General features: G+C 35.7%; 1 protein-coding gene across 4 annotated transcripts in view; it reads left to right on the top strand.

The window, feature by feature from the left end:
- The window catches only part of LOC122813204 (voltage-dependent R-type calcium channel subunit alpha-1E-like), a 4,399,719-nt gene that overhangs the window by 1,491,617 nt on the left and 2,887,852 nt on the right, over positions 1 to 20,250 (top strand). For all 4 annotated transcript variants that reach the window (XM_044085387.1, XM_044085385.1, XM_044085384.1 and 1 more), the window contains one exon: positions 6,395 to 6,547. In XM_044085387.1, the coding sequence (XP_043941322.1) occupies positions 6,395 to 6,547 (153 nt within the window). The remainder of the gene's footprint in view (positions 1 to 6,394; positions 6,548 to 20,250) is intronic.

Below are 20,250 nucleotides of genomic sequence, written 5' to 3'. Positions count from 1 at the left end.
TAAAAAGGAAATAAAGTAATACAAAACAAATAAAAAGCAAACTAACCTTTCCTTCACAGCAACGTGTAGCAGAGTCTGGTGAGCTTTTCTAGTAAAGCTCTGAAATGTTTTATTTTACCCCTTAAATAGAAGGTATAGTTCCTTGCACCATCCCCTCAGTTCACAAATGAATAACCTTAAGTGACCTCTTCTATCTTATGTATGAGTCCTTAATTGATCAGTTCTAATTTCTGCCTAACTCACAAGTGACAGAGCTGTGGTCTCCTTTGAAATTTTAATATGCAGTTAAAAGCAGAATACAAGTAAAACACAAGGTAAAGAAAACAAATCACAGTATTCAAAATATAAAAAGGCAATAAAGTAATACAAAATACAACAAATAAAAAGCAAACTAACCTTTCCTTCACAGCAAAGTGTAGCAGAGTCTGGTGAGCTTTTCTAGTAAAGCTCTGAAATGTTTTATTTTACCCTTAAACAGAAGGTATAGTTCCTAGCTCCACCCCTCAGTTCCAAATGATTAACCTTAAGTGACCTCTTCTATCTTATGTATGAGTCCTTAATTGATCAGTTCTAATTTCTGCCTGACTCACAAGAGACAGAGCTGTGGTCTCTTTTGAAGTTTTAATATGCAGTTAAAAGCAGAATACAAGTAAAACACAAGGTAAAGAAAACAAATCACAGTATTCAAAATATAAAAAGGCAATAAAGTAATACAAAATACAACAAATAAAAAGCAAACTAACCTTTCCTTCACAGCAAAGTGTAGCAGAGTCTGGTGAGCTTTTCTAGTAAAGCTCTGAAATGTTTTATTTTACCCCTTAAATAGAAGGTTTAGTTCCTAGCTCCACCCCTCAGTTCACAAATGATTAACCTTAAGTGACCTCTTCTATCTTATGTATGAGTCCTTAATTGATCAGTTCTAATTTCTGCCTGACTCACAAGAGACAGAGCTGTGGTCTCTTTTGAAGTTTTAATATGCAGTTAAAAGCAGAATACAAGTAAAACACAAGGTAAAGAAAACAAATCACAGTATTCAAAATATAAAAAGGCAATAAAGTAATACAAAATACAACAAATAAAAAGCAAACTAACCTTTCCTTCACAGCAAAGTGTAGCAGAGTCTGGTGAGCTTTTCTAGTAAAGCTCTGAAATGTTTTATTTTACCCCTTAAATAGAAGGTTTAGTTCCTAGCTCCACCCCTCAGTTCACAAATGATTAACCTTAAGTGACCTCTTCTATCTTATGTATGAGTCCTTAATTGATCAGTTCTAATTTCTGCCTGACTCACAAGAGACAGAGCTGTGGTCTCTTTTGAAGTTTTAATATGCAGTTAAAAGCAGAATACAAGTAAAACACAAGGTAAAGAAAACAAATCACAGTATTCCAAATATAAAAAGGCAACAAAGTAGTACAAAATATAACAAATAAAAAGCAAACTAACCTTTCCTTCACAGCAAAGTGTAGCAGAGTCTGGTGAGCTTTTCTAGTAAAGCTCTGAAATGTTTTATTTTACCCCTTAAATAGAAGGTTTAGTTCCTAGCTTCACCCCTCAGTTCACAAATGATTAACCTTAAGTGACCTCTTCTTTCTTATGTATCAGTCCATAATTGGTCAGTTCTATTTTCTGCCTGACTCACAAGTGACAGAGCTGTGGTCTCTTTTGAAGTTTTAATATGCAGTTAAAAGCAGAATACAAGTAAAACACAAGGTAAAGAAAACAAATCACAGTATTCAAAATATAAAAAAGCAATAAAATAATACAAAATACAGCAAATAAAAAGCAAACTAACTTTTCCTTCACAGCAAAGAGTAGTAGAGTCTGGTGAGCTTTTCTAGTAAAGCTCTGAAATGTTTTATTTTACCCCTTAAACAGAAGGTTTAGTTCCTAGCTCCACCCCTCAGTTCACAAATGATTAACCTTAAGTGACCTCTTCTATCTTATGTAGGAGTCCTTAATTGATCAGTTCTAATTTCTGCCTGACTCACAAGAGACAGAGCTGTGGTCTCTTTTGAAGTTTTAATATGCAGTTAAAAGCAGAATACAAGTAAAACACAAGGTAAAGAAAACAAATCACAGTATTCAAAATATAAAAAGGCAATAAAGTAATACAAAATGCAACAAATAAAAAGCAAACTAACCTTTCCTTCACAGCAAAGTGTAGCAGAGTCTGGTGAGCTTTTCTAGTAAAGCTCTGAAATGTTTTATTTTACCCCTTAAATAGAAGGTTTAGTTCCTAGCTCCACCCCTCAGTTCACAAATGATTAACCTTAAGTGACCTCTTCTATCTTATGTATGAGTCCTTAATTGATCAGTTCTAATTTCTGCCTGACTCACAAGAGACAGAGCTGTGGTCTCTTTTTAAGTTTTAATATGCAGTTAAAAGCAGAATACAAGTAAAACACAAGGTAAAGAAAACAAATCACAGTATTCAAAATATAAAAAGGCAATAAAGTAATACAAAATACAACAAATAAAAGCAAACTAACCTTTCCTTCACAGCAAAGTGTAGCAGAGTCTGGTGAGCCTTTCTAATAAAGCTCTGAAATGTTTTATTTTACCCCTTAAATAGAAGGTTTAGTTCCTAGCTCCACCCCCTCAGTTCACAAATGATTAACCTTAAGTGACCTCTTCTATCTTATGTATGAGTCCTTAATTGATCAGTTCTAATTTCTGCCTGACTCACAAGAGACAGAGCTGTGGTCTCTTTTGAAGTTTTAATATGCAGTTAAAAGCAGAATACAAGTAAAACACAAGGTAAAGAAAACAAATCACAATATTCAAAATATAAAAAGACAATAAAGTAATACAAAATACAACAAATAAAAGCAAACTAACCTTTCCTTCACAGCAAAGTGTAGCAGAGTTTGGTGAGCATTTCTAGTAAAGCTCTGAAATGTTTTATTTTACCTCTTAAATAGAAGGTTTAGTTCCTATATCCACACCGTCAGTTCACAAATGATTAGCCTTAAGTGACTTCTTTTACCTAATGTATGACTCCTTAATTTATCAGTTGTAATTTCTGCCTGACTCACAAGAGACAGAGCTCTGGTCTCTTTTGAAGTTTTAATATGCAGTTAAAAGCAGAATACAAGTAAAACACAAGGTAAAGAAAACAAATCACAGTATTCAAAATATAAAAAGGCAATAAAGTAATACAAAATACAACAAATAAAAAGCAAACTAACCATTCTTTCACAGCAAAGTGTAGCAGAGTCTGGTGAGAATTTCTAGTAAATCACTGAAAGATTTTATTTTATTTACCCTTTAAATAGAAGGTTTAGTTCCTAGCTCCACCCCCCTCAGTTCACAAATGATTAACCTTAAGTGACCTCTTCTATCTTATGTATGAGTCCTTAATTGATCAGTTCTAATTTCTGCCTGACTCACAAGAGACAGAGCTGTGGTCTCTTTTGAAGTTTTAATATGCAGTTAAAAGCAGAATACAAGTAAAACACAAGGTAAAGAAAACAAATCACAGTATTCAAAATATAAAAAGGCAATAAAGTAATACAAAATACAACAAATAAAAAGCAAACTAACCTTTCCTTCACAGCAAAGTGTAGCAGAGTCTGGTGAGCTTTTCTAGTAAAGCTCTGAAATGTTTTATTTTACCCTTAAATAGAAGGTTTAGTTCCTAGCTCCACCCCCTCAGTTCACAAATGATTAACCTTAAGTGACCTCTTCTATCTTATGTATGAGTCCTTAATTGATCAGTTCTAATTTCTGCCTGACTCACAAGAGACAGAGCTGTGGTCTCTTTTGAAGTTTTAATATGCAGTTAAAAGCAGAATACAAGTAAAACACAAGGTAAAGAAAACAAATCACAGTATTCAAAATATAAAAAGGCAATAAAGTAATACAAAATACAACAAATAAAAAGCAAACTAACCTTTCCTTCACAGCAAAGTGTAGCAGAGTCTGGTGAGCCTTTCTAGTAAAGCTCTGAAATGTTTTATTTTACCCCTTAAATAGAAGGTTTAGTTCCTAGCTCCACCCCCTCAGTTCACAAATGATTAACCTTAAGTGACCTCTTCTATCTTATGTATGAGTCCTTAATTGATCAGTTCTAATTTCTGCCTGACTCACAAGAGACAGAGCTGTGGTCTCTTTTGAAGTTTTAATATGCAGTTAAAAGCAGAATACAAGTAAAACACAAGGTAAAGAAAACAAATCACAGTATTCAAAATATAAAAAGGCAATAAAGTAATACAAAATACAACAAATAAAAGCAAACTAACCTTTCCTTCACAGCAAAGTGTAGTAGAGTCTGGTGAGCTTTTCTAGTAAAGCTCTGAAATGTTTTATCTTACCCCTTAAATAGAAGGTTTAGTTCCTAGCTCCACCCCTCAGTTCACAAATGATTAACCTTAAGTGACCTCTTCTATCTTATGTATGAGTCCTTAATTGATCAGTTCTAATTTCTGCCTGACTCACAAGAGACAGAGCTGTGGTCTCTTTTGAAGTTTTAATATGCAGTTAAAAGCAGAATACAAGTAAAACACAAGGTAAAGAAAACAAATCACAGATTTCAAAATATAAAAGGCAATAAAGTAATACAAAATACAACAAATAAAAAGCAAACTAACTTTTCCTTCACAGCAAAGTGTAGCAGAGTCTGGTGAGCTTTTCTAGTAAAGCTCTGAAATGCTTTATTTTACCCCTTAAATAGAAGGTATAGTTCCTAGCTCCACCCCTCATTTCACAAATGATTAACCTTAAGTGACCTCTGCTATTTTATGTATGAGTCCTTAATTGATCAGTTCTAATTTCTGCCTGACTCACAAGAGACAGAGCTGTGGTCTCTTTTGAAGTTTTAATATGCAGTTAAAAGCAGAATACAAGTAAAACACAAGGTAAAGAAAACAAATCACAGAATTCAAAATATAAATAGGAAATAAAGTAATATAAAAACAACAAATAAAAGCAAACTAACCTTTCCTTCACAGCAAAGTGTAGCAGAGACTTGTGAGCTTTTCTAGTAAAGCTCTGAAATGTTTTATTTTACCCCTTAAATAGAAGGTTTAGTTTGTAGCTCCACCCCCTCAGTTCACAAATGATTAACCTTAAGTGACCTCTTCTATCTTATGTATGAGTCCTTAATTGATCAGTTCTAATTTCTGCCTGACTCACAAGAGACAGAGCTGTGGTCTCTTTTGAAGTTTTAATATGCAGTTAAAAGCAGAATACAAGTAAAACACAAGGTAAAGAAAACAAATCACAATATTCAAAATATAAAAGGCAATAAAGTAATTCAAAATACAACAAATAAAAAGCAAACTAACCTTTCCTTCACAGCAAAGTGTAGCAGAGTCTGGTGAGCTTTTCTAGTAAAGCTCTGAAATGTTTTATTTTACCCCTTAAATAGAAGGTTTAGTACTTAGCTCCACCCCCAGTTCACAAATGATTAACATTGTTACCTCTTCTATCTTATGTAGGAGTCCTTAATTGGCCAGTTCTAATTTCTGCCTGACTCACAAGAGACTGAACTGTGGCCTTTTTTGAAGTTTTAATAAGCAGTTAAAAGCATAATACAAGTAAAACACAAGGTAAAGACACCACATCACAGTATTCAAATTTTAAAAAGGCAATAAAGTAATACAAAATTTAACAAATAAAAAGCAAACTAACCTTTCCTTCACAGCAAAGTGTAGCAGAGTCTGGTGAGCTTTTCTAATAAAATTTTGAGTCTGGGGGTGCAGTTGTCTTTTACAAAAATCTATTAGATGTTTCTCAGGTTTCTTTTTTTTTTTTACTTTTAATAAGAGTTTAATTTCATTCATTAGTAATAAAGAGAGAAGACTTGGTGATGTTACAGAATTCATGTTTTGACCAGACATGTCGTATGTCATTATTAACTTTGGTGATAACATCTTTTGATATAAGATACAACCATCTTGAATTCCTTTATTCATCAACAAATCTGATTCTCATATTCTATTGTATGGTACCAAAATGAAGTAAAAAATGTGAACACTCACTCACCATTACCACTGCATTTTTTGATGTTGAAATGGTCTGTTTGTAGTAGATAAAAAGAACAGCAGAATAGATGTATGTGAACTGGGCAATAATTTCTGCTATGAAAATGAACGTATTTACAAAAATAATCTGTCATCTTTAATAGCTAAGTGAAATCTGAAGTATTGATGCTAATACTGATACCCACCCTTTGGGAGGACTGTAGGACTGATTATTGGAAATAAACAATGTTTACAGACAATTAGATATCTTTGGTGTTAACCTTTATAACCTGTACCTGAAAAGCTACCAGAATAAAGCTGTTGTACTGGTGGGCACTGATCATTTTGTATGTTTCCACATGTTAAAATGAAGATCGCCATGTAATGACCAGACAGTTAATTATGTCATTTGAAAATGTTCTTTTTATTCCAGGTTTGCAAATTGTACTGAAATCAATCATGAAAGCCATGGTGCCTCTACTCCAGATTGGGTTGCTGTTGTTTTTTGCAATTCTCATGTTTGCCATCATCGGTCTGGAGTTCTACAGTGGAAAACTGCACAAAACATGTTACACAAATAACTCAGGTAATACACTGAGCACTATAGTTATATTTATGCTTCAGTCCCTCTGTTTGGTCTCTCTCTCTGTCTGTGCTGGATTTTGTAACCCTTTGTAGATTTTGTAAATATTCACCACTGTGTAACTAAATTTATAGCATTTATTATCTCAAGGCTTCTATTGCAGCATCAATAATCATTGTTCTGATGCAGGTCCTATACAGCACTACACGTTGTTCATACAATACTGTGGAATGACTTTAACGGATTGTTCCTTGTGTACTCAGGCCAGAGGTCAGGGCATATTTGAAATGTATGTAGAAAGAGGACAAAGGCCACATCTCTGTTGGTTAGACAGCTACCGCAACTCTTCTTTTCTAGGATGCAAAGCAGCCACTGCCAGAGGTGCTTCAGATGTAGCATTTAGAAGAAAAAGAAATGCACTATAGTCTGGAAGGCAGTCCAGGAACCAGGGTGATTTTCAGATATGTTTTGATCTCAGTATCAGGGATCCTCATCTATCTGCTACTTCTCTGGAAGCAGTTTTTTGAACTCTTATCTAGCTGCCTGATTCAACAGTTTTCTATCATTATGGACAGGTAGATCATGACTCTCAGATGTAGGGAATATAAAATTAATTTTCTAGCTTGTCCAATCACCCACTCTCTTCCCTTTTCCAATGTCCATTACCATTGGGTACTGCTATCAATAATGAAGGTACACTGCCATTTTCAAAACAAAAACATTTAGTAGGTCTTCTAGATTAGAAAGTGCCAGTACTTTACTGCAAATTCTTTGTTATTGCCAAAAAATTCTAATGATCTCAGGACAATTTTAGACTGTTTGGTCTAAACCTTTTCATGGTACAGTCAATCCTTACTAGCTTATCAGTTGGAGATGGATATGTTTTTGAGCATCCAAATTTATTTTCTCCACATCAACAGTAATACAGAAATCTAGGAAGTTCCTTGCTTCAGGGAAGTATCCAGTTCTTATCCATTTTAACCTTTTCTCGGTTCTCTGGGTGCTTACCAAATGGGTAATCTTAATTATGTCCCATAAGAGATTGTTGGGAGACATGGTATTCTGATATTTATAATCCTGATTCCTACGTACACCTATGGTTGAAGTTCTGACTGCTCCAAGGGAGTCTTTAATCCCACCTTTTCTTCTGTATGGTCATAATAGGTAACCTTCAAAGTCTCAGATGATTCCCCTTAACATATGCTTACATTCCTCTGATAGAGCTTTGACAAACTTCTGTGCACAGCACATCATAAACAAGACAGGATATATTGTCTATGATCAAAAGTCTTGCTGGTCTTGGAATCTCAGACTTTATCAGCAGATTATTTTCTAACAATGTTAGGTATCATTGCAACCTCCATAACAAAGCTACCATATGCCATACTGTACTAAAAAACACTAACGTGGTCTCTCCAAAAACAGTGGTCTTAGGTTTTGGATGCAATATCTTATTGGGTTCATGTTTTTAAGATATGTAAGATTTACCTCCAGTTATGGATGTAATTCTGAATTTGACAATATGCAACCCCTCGTTCCTACCATTCCTAATCATTCCATTGGCTACATTCCCTATGTACACATCAGCCTTAGTGGTGTGAGGGCATTTTAGAGGGCAGATATTTCAGGATGTCTGGTAAATATCCACAAATAAGGAAGGTCTTGTTTATGCCTCTTGTGTCATTATTTTTATTTATTTAACATTTGTTTACTGAGAAAGTCCAGCTTGGAATGAAGCCAATTTTCAGAAGAGGCCTGGGGAAAATCACTCAAGACGCCTGCCTTTGTATGTGGAAGGAAACCGCAGCACTCAGAGGAAACCAACACAACTGCAGGGAGGACATGCAGACTCCATACAGAAGGCTCCCCAGCTGAGAATCGAACTGGAGAACCTCTTGTTGTGAGGCAACAATGCTACCACTGCACCACTGCGCCATTCGTTAGAGTATAGGAGTGGGTGGTTTATTCCATTCACTTTCTGGTATCCATCACTATTCCAGGGGACACTTATTTACTAGAGGACTAATTCTGTCATTACATATTTAAATGTGATTGTGTGGTCTGTCATAGTTCATAGGTATTTACTAGGTTATCGACCACAAGGGCCTTTTTAAGCCAAGCCATGCATCCTAAATCCCTCACAAGTTCTGATACTCTTGATAAGTGTAAGCATGGGCCTGGGAGATGAACCATTTACAGGTGACCCATGTCCATTAGAGACATAGATGACAAATGAGGGATGAATTTCCGATTTCCCATCCAATTGTCCAAGATGCACTTTCCTCAATTTCCTCTCATAGCCTCTCCATTGTCCATTTGTTTCATTTGTGGTACAGGACTTGCTGAGATGCTTAAATGCACAAGTCACTTTCCCACATCCTATCAATGTGGGCTCATCTAGATTCCTTTCTCCTTTTTTATTGCTTCCTTTGATGATAAGGTTAATACTGGCAGCTACAATACAAATAGCCAAACATATTTTAATAGCACTCCCTGACCTTAGAAAGTCTATTTTTTATGACTTTTACCTCATATTTTAGAGAAGCCACTATGGCCGTGTCTCTTAAGGATATAATTGACCCACTCAGAGTGAGAGAATCTAGGCATCTGTTCATTCAAGTTAACCACATGACTTCTCCACTTAGAGTAGTTGTCAATGAGCCTATGTCCTGCTCACAAGTGGCTCAGATTACTTCTCCCCTCCCAAAAACCCTACACTTATAGGACATATAAGGACACATGGACCACTTTATTTCTATTTGATTAACAACCAAGACACTATACCCCTTCTTATCTCCCATTCTTCCCCTTCTGAAATATCTATCATAGATTTTTAATGCTGGTTCATTTATTCCTCAGTCAAGCTGTACCTTGTTGCAATAGCTAATATCTATTAAGATCCCTGATTATTATCTCTGGCTTTGCTAAAAGTTTACAAATCTTTCCTCAAAGAGGTAGTCTTTGTCAGCCCTCTCATAGAAGATATGGTGCTTCTTTGAGTCAAGTACTTGATGTTAGAAAAAGTGACTCTTCCTCTTTTTGAACATGTATGTGCTCATCATAATCAACAATCCCCCTTTCCCCATTTTTACACAAAGTTGAGGTATCACATCAGCTGTCATCCCCCAATTCAGTCCCAGTCAATTACATTCTTCATCAGTCATGACTGACTGACTGTGTGTGCACATGCGTGTGTGTGTGTGTGTGTGTGTGTGTGTGTGTGTGTGTGTGTGTGTGTGTGTGTGTGTGTGTAAATCTTAAGAGTTGCCTGTGCAACCGTTATGTGTGGACTTGTAGGGGTACCAAGCGAATTTGGGTCTGAAAGTGCAGTATTTAATTCAGAGACATGTTAATTAGCTGTTAATGAGGTGTGTCTTGGTGCAGATTTACTTTAACTCTAAAGTGTAGATTGTTGCCATTGTGGTAATTGGCATACCTTTGTTAGCCAATTAACGCTGGTGGTGATAATTTCTCTAAATGCTTGGACATGTATCAGAATAGAAGACACAGTCATTTGATCTTTTAGCATCAAACATATTCTTCAAGCTAATCCAAAATAATGAAGCAGTTCAGGAACAAAGCCAGTGTGCAAATCCAACAACAAACACAAGCAAAAAACTGTAAAGTACACCAATAACACAGCCACCTCTTGTAGAAATGTATTTAATACAGGATAAGAAGTCAACCTATTCAGGTCGACGAAAAGCGCTTTATGGTACTTGAGTTTCTACTTTGTATTTGTGGTTTTATTTGCAATAGCAGTTGCAGTTGGAATCGAATAAATTTCAAGACTGTTTTACCTAACAAGAGGTGGTTTTTGGCCAGAAGCTTCTCACTTTTTGTTCATAGGTCTGTAATCTGACATTCAGTGGAACTGCCCCCTTTTTGGAGTGGAATAACATGGGATCTCTTCCAGATTGAGGGGATAGTGACTTCTGATATAGTTCTATTGATCAGGATAGAGATCAGGTATGCTATGGCATCCACAGCTTTTTGTAGATACTCAGATGGGAGGAGATCCACTGCAAGGGTGGTAGGTTTTAGTTTCTTGATTAGGACACGGATAAATGATGTGGAAACTGGTTGAAAGTTAAAGGGGAGTTGAGAACTAGGTGCGGCAGCATTAGGACTTGGGCAACTGGGAGATAGTTGGTTAGCTAGTGACTGGATAGTTTTTGCGATGAAACTATTAAAGGAATTGGCAACATCTTCGAAAGGTTTTTGGATGGTAGCCGAGGAGTTAGGAGTTGTGCATTGCCCTGGGTGAATAAGTTTATTTATGCCTGCCCAAAACTTTTGCGTATTGGTTTGATGCTTCTGTTGTAAATGACAGTAAAAGTTTTTTTTATCTAGGGTGGTAGATTTTTTTAGTGTTGTCCTTAGTTGTCTAAATCTAAGTTGATCTAAGGAGGATTTTGTGGTATGCCAAGTGGTCCAAGCTTTGTTTCTAAGTAAGATCATTTGTCTGGTTTCTTTTGAAAGCCACGGAGCAACTTTTGCTTTAGTTCTTATAGAACGTGCAGGTTCATGGGTATCAAGGATGGCTAGGAATTTGTTATTGAAATATAATACAGCTTCTTCAAGTGGTAGATGTTTTAGGATTGCCCAATTACATGCTTTGAGTTCATTTTGGAAATTAGCGGGGTTAACGTTTTTGTTGTTTCTAATTGTTTTGTAAGTAGGTTGGTGGGAGATTTTAGTCTTATGCCTGATTATATAGGTAAGAAAATGGTCACTTATGTCTTCAGGTCGAGTACCGGCCCTATACATGTGGGGATGGCTATTAATGAGTATCCAATCTAGGATATTATCTTTGTTGTTAGCTTTACTGATTTTAGTAGGGAGGATATGATCTGAGTAAATCCGTATAGATTTACTTGGATGGTTAGAGATTCTGAGGAACAAATATTCCAGTCAGTGTTGAAGTCTCCTAGAACAATGGTTTCTTGAGGGTAGTTACTAGACAGTCAAGAGAGGATATCTTCTAGGGTGTTTGTGTTATTACCTGGGGGAATGAAGACACAGGCTATGTTAATACTTTTGTTTTTATTAATTTGAAGCCTGGTAATGAGAATTTCAGCATTATCAAACGGGGGGGGGGGGGTTGTGTGGAATCAGAGGTCACATCTAGAGTAATTGTGTATAGTACAGCTACCCCTCCTCCCTTCCTAGTGGTACTTTCTAACCTTAGTATGTTAGAACCTGGGGGTAAAACCTCTGCTGTTGATGGTTTTAGCCAGGTTTCAGTAAGACAAATTATATCCGGGGAATGTGTATCTAAGAGTGCATGCAGGTGGTGGACTTTATTATTTAAGCTTCTAATATTTAGGTGACTGACCAGGAGTGAGTTCAAAGATCTATTTAAAGTCCGTAAGTTAGTGGGAATAGTAAAATTGGGGCTAGGATCAACTAGTGAGGTTATGCCGGGTTTGGATGAATGTCCCCATCCCTTTTGAGGTTGCCATGTAGTGTAATTGTGAGCTTCAGGAATTTAAATATTAGTCTTGGGTAATTTTTGGTTTTGGGGTTGATATATCTGGATCTAATGGGTTGGTGGTATTTTGTATCCAATGAGTTAGTCGTAAGGGGGATTATTAAGTGGTCTAATTTAATTTGTATTAGTGGAGTGGTGGTTTGGCTTTTTGGGTAGTGGTACCCTAGGTAGGACAGATTTTCGTAGGTGGTGAGAAGATATGGAATTATCATCAAGGGTTGTAGGCAGTATAATATCATTAATTTGAAAGGTTTCACAGCCAATAACAGAGGCATTGTCTAGATATTATCTTAGGTAAGGAGGGTCCTGATAATGCCTGGAGAGTTGTTGATTAGTTCCAAAAAGAGGGGGAGTGGTTTTAGAGTTATTTAGTACTAGTAGGGGCGGGTGGAATTTGGGGGCAGGGTGGGGCACTGAGTGAGCCCGAGTGCAGTGGGGCTTAACCTGGCCACGAGATCTGTAGGACCTGTATAAACATGTAAGTACAATGAGGCTTTTTTAATACTTTCTTACCCTTGTTTTTGCCTTCAGTATATACTTTTTCCGTAGTATGCTGTTAGTAATCACTTTTTGCAGCATTTTCACACATTAAGCTGCTCATGCAACTGCTCATGCAAATGGTATGTTACTTAACTCGTTTTTTTTTACTGGGTGGATCCTATTACTATTTCAAATCACCCCCACCATCAACAGAATCACACATTCTCAGCCATGGTTTATGATAGCCTTACTGCTCTACAATCCCAGCACATAAACTAGTCCTCATCTGACTGCATGCTACTGATGTTCATAATCAAGTCATTACTAGTCTTATTTGCACCACTTCTTTCTACTGATAATTTTATTTTCCCTTTCTATTCTCCTTATGTAAACATGTATGTGCAGTCATATATATATGATAACCTATGTGTAACTTTATATTGTACATTGTTTTGTATATTGTCATGTACTCCATGCTGATTCTGTAATTGATCATTGACCAGTGTTCAACTTCTGTAAATAAATACATTAATGAATTACTTCATTGCAAACTTCAGTCCACATTCCCCTCTGGTCACCATTACAGAGATACTAAAATCCATACCACCCCATGTTATCATAAAAGAACAGGTGCTAAGGGTGTTCTCCAAAGGAAAAAGCATGGCAACTTTGGGTCCTTATAATATACCAGGGCTTGAGACAAGACTTGTCCACCCCTGTAATGAAGGGGTCTATATTGCAACATTGAATGATTAAAACAGAAAACGACGTTACATCGACACATTTTCAGCGAAAGCTGAAAATGTCGAATCCAAAGAACAGAGCTTTCTTTCTTAGGGAAAGAAATCGCTGTTCCAACCCCCGCAAAAAAAAAAAAACACACTTCCAAACACATACACACATACCCAATCCTAATTATACCCCCCAAAAACCAGTAAACAACTAAATACACATATGCACATAACCCAAACATACATTTAACGGAAAAAAACAGTAAACATTTTAAACCATATGCACTTACCTTAACCCGCACCCTAACCCTAAGGTCAGTAACTCTCGCACATTTACATAAACAGCTCCAAACACATACACACTTACCTTAACCCTAATTCTACCCCCCCAAAACAAAAGTAAACAACTGAAAACACATACACACGTAACTCAACCATACATTTAACACAAAATATAAAACAGTAAACACTTTCATACATATGCACTTACCTTAACCCGCACCCTAACCCTAAGGTCAGTAACTGTTGCACAATCACACTTGGGAGCTATACCGGACAAGGGACCACACTACACTTCAGAACACGGCAAAACAACGAAGCGGTCAAGCGACTTCTTTCCCAAGGAAAGAATTCGCTGAACAGCCGCTTTGCTGTTTTGCCTGTTTGCTCTACATGTGTCGACAAAAACGCATTCAACATAATGTGTTTTCGTTGTACTCATAGGGACCCGTAATGAAGCTATTTAATATCAGTCTTGAAACTGGCTTTGTATCCATGGACTGGAAGACAGCAATTGTCATTTCACTGTAAAAAGGTGGTCCCTCTAGTAACCCAGGAAATTATAGCCCCATTAGTCTGACCCATATAAATCTGTAAATCCATGGAAAGAATTGCCATGGATGTTTTATGGCAAGACATTATAAATCTATAAGCTATGGACCCTAGTCAGTTTGGGTTCTGCAAGGGGAGATCATGCCTGCTGAACCAAATGAACTTCTATGACAGGTTCACAAAAGCCATGAATGAGGGCAAATCAGTTCTTAAGACCAGTTCATGCACTCTGTTTCGATTTGGCAAAGGCATTTAACACTATTTTCCAGTTATAATTGAAAAATTACAAAAATAGTCTTAAAACCATATGCCACCCACTGGCATTCAGAAAGGATGTAAGAAACAATAGTAGGTGATTCCACCTATACTAGAAGGCCAGTCACGAGTTGAGTTCTGCAGGGATCAGCACTGGGCCTACTCTTGTTTGGCATTTACTTTTCACATGTCCACACCAATTCAAGTGGGCTGTGGTTGACCAAGTTTGAGGATGACTGCAAACCTAGGGCAGTTGTGGAATCCCCCAAAGACACAAGCATCCTCTAGGATGGTCTCACACAAACAATTTGTGTGAGAATCATGGGCTCAAACTAAATGCAAAAAAAATGTATAATCTTCTCCTTCGGTAAATCATTTACCTCCACAAACTACAACATTGACAACACACCTGTTAATGTAGAAACAGTAAAAAGTGTCTGGGGACATACATGGATAGTGACCTGTCCTTTGCCTATCATGTGCCTACCACAGTTAGGAAGTCATTTTATATGGCATAACATATAATTAAGGGCACCACATCCAGGTAGGCTATTGTCCCTCATTACTCAGCCCTTTTTAGATCAATTGTTGAAAACAATGTTCCCTTTGGAATGTATGTGCAAAGGCATATGTTTCAATGTGAAAGCACATAGAAATTCCTTTTCTAAAGAACCCAGGGTGTCCAGCACATTATTATTGGAACAACCTTAGTTCACTATTCCAATTCTCAGTCTCCTATAGATTTCAAAGAGGTGATCTCTGCACTGATGAACCTGCACCATATCATCAAAAACAACAGTATCAGAAATACCCACTCTAAGGATTTTAATCTATCCAGCAATCTAAACAGAACATGCCAGAGAGAGATGCAATGCTCTTGAGCTAGCTTCCCATCCATGTAAAACAATGCACTGCACTGATCCAATTCTAACACAGTTTGGACAAATGGATGGGAAACTGCAAATGTATTATTACAAAAATTACAAAAAATAGTGTATTATTATTATTTTTTTATATATTTTTTGTATTTTGTATTTTTTGTATTTGTACATATATTTTTTTTAAATGATGTGGTTTTGTGGTTAATTAATTTATTGGATGTTTGTTCTTTCAGCTTTTCCCAGTTAGCGGTCGCCCCAGTGGAACTCCGGTCCGCCCATGATTGGCAGTAGATTTTTATGGTGCTGAGGTGCCAGCTTGATGCTCAACCTTCAACAAAGGCATGCCCATTCACGCATGCCTTTCGAACCCCACTCGACTGCGAGAAGGACATGCAGACTCCACACAGAAGGCACTCCAGCCGAGAATTGAACGGGAGAGCCTCTTACTGTGAGGCGACAATGCTACCGCTGCACCACCGTGGCTTTAACTAACTAATTTATTGCATAATTGTTTTAATTGACATGCTATTTAAGGGCTGGGTGGGGATGTATCTTATGTTTTGAGGAAGTCCCTTGAAGAGGGAAGAGAGTGCTTAACTGTCACTAAAGTTTGTACTCTGCAGTTGCTGTGTCGTACTGTGCTTGTTTGGTTCTCTAATTCACAGTTGGTTGAGGAGAAACTGCAGATATATACCTAGGGTGACACATGTCTCTGCTGGACAGAGGGGAGTGATGTGCTACAAAACTGTTACTTGATTATTGCCTGTCTATAAAAGGGAACAAGTAGCACTTGGGAATTCTGCTTGGATTGACTTAAAAACTCCCATTGACCATTAATCTAGCATATTTTTATGCTTCCTTGTAAAAATAAATCTTATATGTTCTGTTATATTGTCATCTTTCTGTACTTTTGTACTTATCACCTGAAAAGTCTTATACAAACCCGTGGTAGTGTGCTGCGGTAGTATTGTCGCCTCACAGCAAGACGTTGTCGCATTCGATTCTCAGTTAGAGTGTCTTCTGTGTGGAGGCATGCGTGAATGGGCGTGCCTTCATTGAAGGTTGTGCGTCAGGGCTGGTAACTCAGCATGTAAAAATCCACTACCAAACATTAGTGGACCGGAGTTCCGCTGTGGCGACCCCTAACCGGGATAAGCCAAACAGCACAACAATAACCTAAAATGCCTTATACATCAAAGCTGCATAAATATTACTATGATATTAAAAATAGTCATTCATTCATTCATTTGTTCTATGATTACTCACTAAATCCAGTTTAGTATTCTTGGAAGCCAGACCCTACTTCAGTATTCAGTGGGCACAAGGCAGACAAGTTCATTTTGAATGCTTTGTAGACTTGTCAGAGTATAGAGACACACACACACACACACACACACACACACACACACACACACATACGCATACCTGCACATGGATACAAACACATATCTATGAGCAATTTAGATGATTATCAATTCACTTACAGCATGTCATTAGCATACAGGATGAAAATCCATCACCTAGCAAACATCCATGCAGGTGGGGGAAGGGGTGGGGAGATGTATATAGATAAGATAGAAAATGAACCATACCCAAGAACCAAACTGGAGAACAAAACAATGTGAGTCTGCAATGTGCACAACTGAAAAACAGATATTTTTATTTATTCTCTACAACAAATGTTTGAAATGTCATTCAATAGTCTGCCAACACTTATATGTATATTGTAAATATTAAGTCTTACATGTATATTGTAAATATTTAGTCTTACATGTATATTGTAAATATTTAGTCTTACATGTATATTGTAAATATTTAGTCTTACATGTATATTATAAATATTTAGTCTTACATGTATATTGTAAATATTAAGTCTTACATGTATATTGTAAATATTGAGTCTTACATGTATATTGTAAATATTTAGTCTTACATGTATATTGTAAATATTTAGTCTTACATGTATATTGTAAATATTTAGTCTTACATGTATATGCTAAATAATTTTGAATTGCTCTGCATGGTTCTGTGTCAGTGGTTCTTCTCAACAGTTCCTTGTACTAATAGGGGACACTCAGCCAAGAACTTGAATAAATTAATGGCATAAGGAGTAAACAAAAACTAAAATTCCTTATACGTTTGACATCTCTAGATTCTGTCTTTATTTTTTAGACTATAAATTCCTTATACGTTTGACATCTCTAGATTCTGTCTTTATTTTTTAGACTATAAATTCCTTATACATTTGACATCTCTAGATTCTGTCTTTATTTTTTAGACTATAAATTCCTTATACATTTGACATCTCTAGATTCTGTCTTTATTTTTTAGACTATAAATTCCTTATACGTTTGACGTGCCTAGATTCTGTCTTTATTTTTTAGACTATAAATTCCTTATACGTTTGACATCTCTAGATTCTGCCTTTATTTTTTTAGACTATAAATTCCTTATACGTTTGACATCTCTAGATTCTGTCTTTATTTTTTAGACTATAAATTCCTTATACATTTGACATCTCTAGATTCTGTCTTTATTTTTTAGACTATAAATTCCTTATACATTTGACATCTCTAGATTCTGTCTTTATTTTTTAGACTATAAATTCCTTATACATTTGACATCTCTAGATTCTGTCTTTATTTTTTAGACTATAAATTCCTTATACGTTTGACATGCCTAGATTCTGTCTTTATTTTTTAGACTATAAATTCCTTATACGTTTGACATCTCTAGATTCTGTCTTTATTTTTTTAGACTATAAATTCCTTATACGTTTGACATCTCTAGATTCTGTCTTTATTTTTTAGACTATAAATTCCTTATACGTTTGACATCTCTAGATTCTGTCTTTATTTTTTAGACTATAAATTCCTTATACGTTTGACATCCCTAGATTCTGTCTTTATTTTTTAGACTATAAATTCCTTATACGTTTGACATCTCTAGATTCTGTCTTTATTTTTTTAGACTATAAATTCCTTATACATTTGACATCTCTAGATTCTATCTTTATTTTTTAGACTATAAATTCCTTATACATTTGACATCTCTAGATTCTGTCTTTATTTTTTAGACTATAAATTCCTTATACGTTTGACGTGCCTAGATTCTGTCTTTATTTTTTAGACTATAAATTCCTTATACGTTTGACATCTCTAGATTCTGTCTTTATTTTTTTAGACTATAAATTCCTTATACGTTTGACATCTCTAGATTCTGTCTTTATTTTTTAGACTATAAATTCCTTATACATTTGACATCTCTAGATTCTGTCTTTATTTTTTAGACTATAAATTCCTTATACATTTGACATCTCTAGATTCTGTCTTTATTTTTTAGACTATAAATTCCTTATACATTTGACATCTCTAGATTCTGTCTTTATTTTTTAGACTATAAATTCCTTATACATTTGACGTGCCTAGATTCTGTCTTTATTTTTTAGACTATAAATTCCTTATACGTTTGACATCTCTAGATTCTGTCTTTATTTTTTTAGACTATAAATTCCTTATACTTTTTGACATCTCTAGATTCTGTCTTTATTTTTTAGACTATAAATTCCTTATACGTTTGACATCTCTAGATTCTGTCTTTATTTTTTAGACTATAAATTCCTTATACGTTTGACATCTCTAGATTCTGTCTTTATTTTTAGACTATAAATTCCTTATACGTTTGACATCTCTAGATTCTGTCTTTATTTTTTTAGACTATAAATTCCTTATACGTTTGACATCTCTAGATTCTGTCTTTATTTTTTAGACTATAAATTCCTTATACGTTTGACATCTCTAGATTCTGTCTTTATTTTTTAGACTATAAATTCCTTATACTTTTTGACATCTCTAGATTCTGTCTTTATTTTTTAGACTATAAATTCCTTATACGTTTGACATCTCTAGATTCTGTCTTTATTTTTTAGACTATAAATTCCTTATACTTTTTGACATCTCTAGATTCTGTCTTTATTTTTTAGACTATAAATTCCTTATACGTTTGACATCTCTAGATTCTGTCTTTATTTTTTTAGACTATAAATTCCTTATACTTTTTGACATCTCTAGATTCTGTCTTTATTTTTTAGACTATAAATTCCTTATACATTTGACATCTCTAGATTCTGTCTTTATTTTTTAGACTATAGCATTTAATTTGTCCGGTATCTTGTACTCTTCCTTTGCTTCCCAACCAGCAACATGAATGCCATTTCACAAATATGATAAATGTTCTGAGTGTGCTCAAAACCTTTATAAATTACACTTTGCATCTAGAACAGCCAAAAGCATCTTGCATGTTCGGCAACTTTTCACCATTTGTGTCTTTCAGCTTTTCCCGGTTAGGGGTCGCCACAGCGGAACTCTGGTCCGCTAATGATTGGCAGTAGATTTTTACATGCTGGCTTGCCAGGCCTAACGCACAACCTTCAATGAAGGAACACCCATTCACACATGTCGACACACAGAAGACGCTCTAACTGAGAATTGAACGGGCAACGTCTAACTGTAAGGCGACAATGCTACCGCAGCACCACCACCGCAGTATTAGCAACTTTTCACCATGCTGAAAGAAAATACAGCACAGATGACTTACAGACTTCTTACCTTAAGATGAGGGAATGAATGGCCGCAACTGGCCATAAGAGAACTAATAATGTGCTGTCCACTGCTCCTTCTATTGGGGTTTAGCAATACAGGCCATATATTTAATACTATTTTTTTCTTTTGCAGATTAAAATAGGTTTTAACAAACATTTTATTAAGAAAGCATAACCGTTAGAATGATAACAAATGGTCAGTATTGTGTCTTGAGATGTTAAAAGGTCATTCCTTGGCCTAAGATTACTATAGTGACATGCCGTACCCCAATATCGTTTATGATGCTCCCTAACAAAGAGTAGATACCGTGCCCCAATATCGTTTACAATGCTTCCTAACAAAGAGCAGATATGATTTTTTTTGTTGTCATATGTATGTTACTGAAAACTGAAGAAGCACAGGAATCTGTCTAATTCCAAACTCACCACCACAA

This window comes from Protopterus annectens, chromosome 10.part0 (assembly GCF_019279795.1).
Source record: "Protopterus annectens isolate FY-2018-M chromosome 10.part0, PAN1.0, whole genome shotgun sequence".
In the NCBI taxonomy this organism is placed as follows: domain Eukaryota; kingdom Metazoa; phylum Chordata; order Ceratodontiformes; family Protopteridae; genus Protopterus; species Protopterus annectens.
This window is presented reverse-complemented; position numbering and strand designations above follow the sequence as displayed.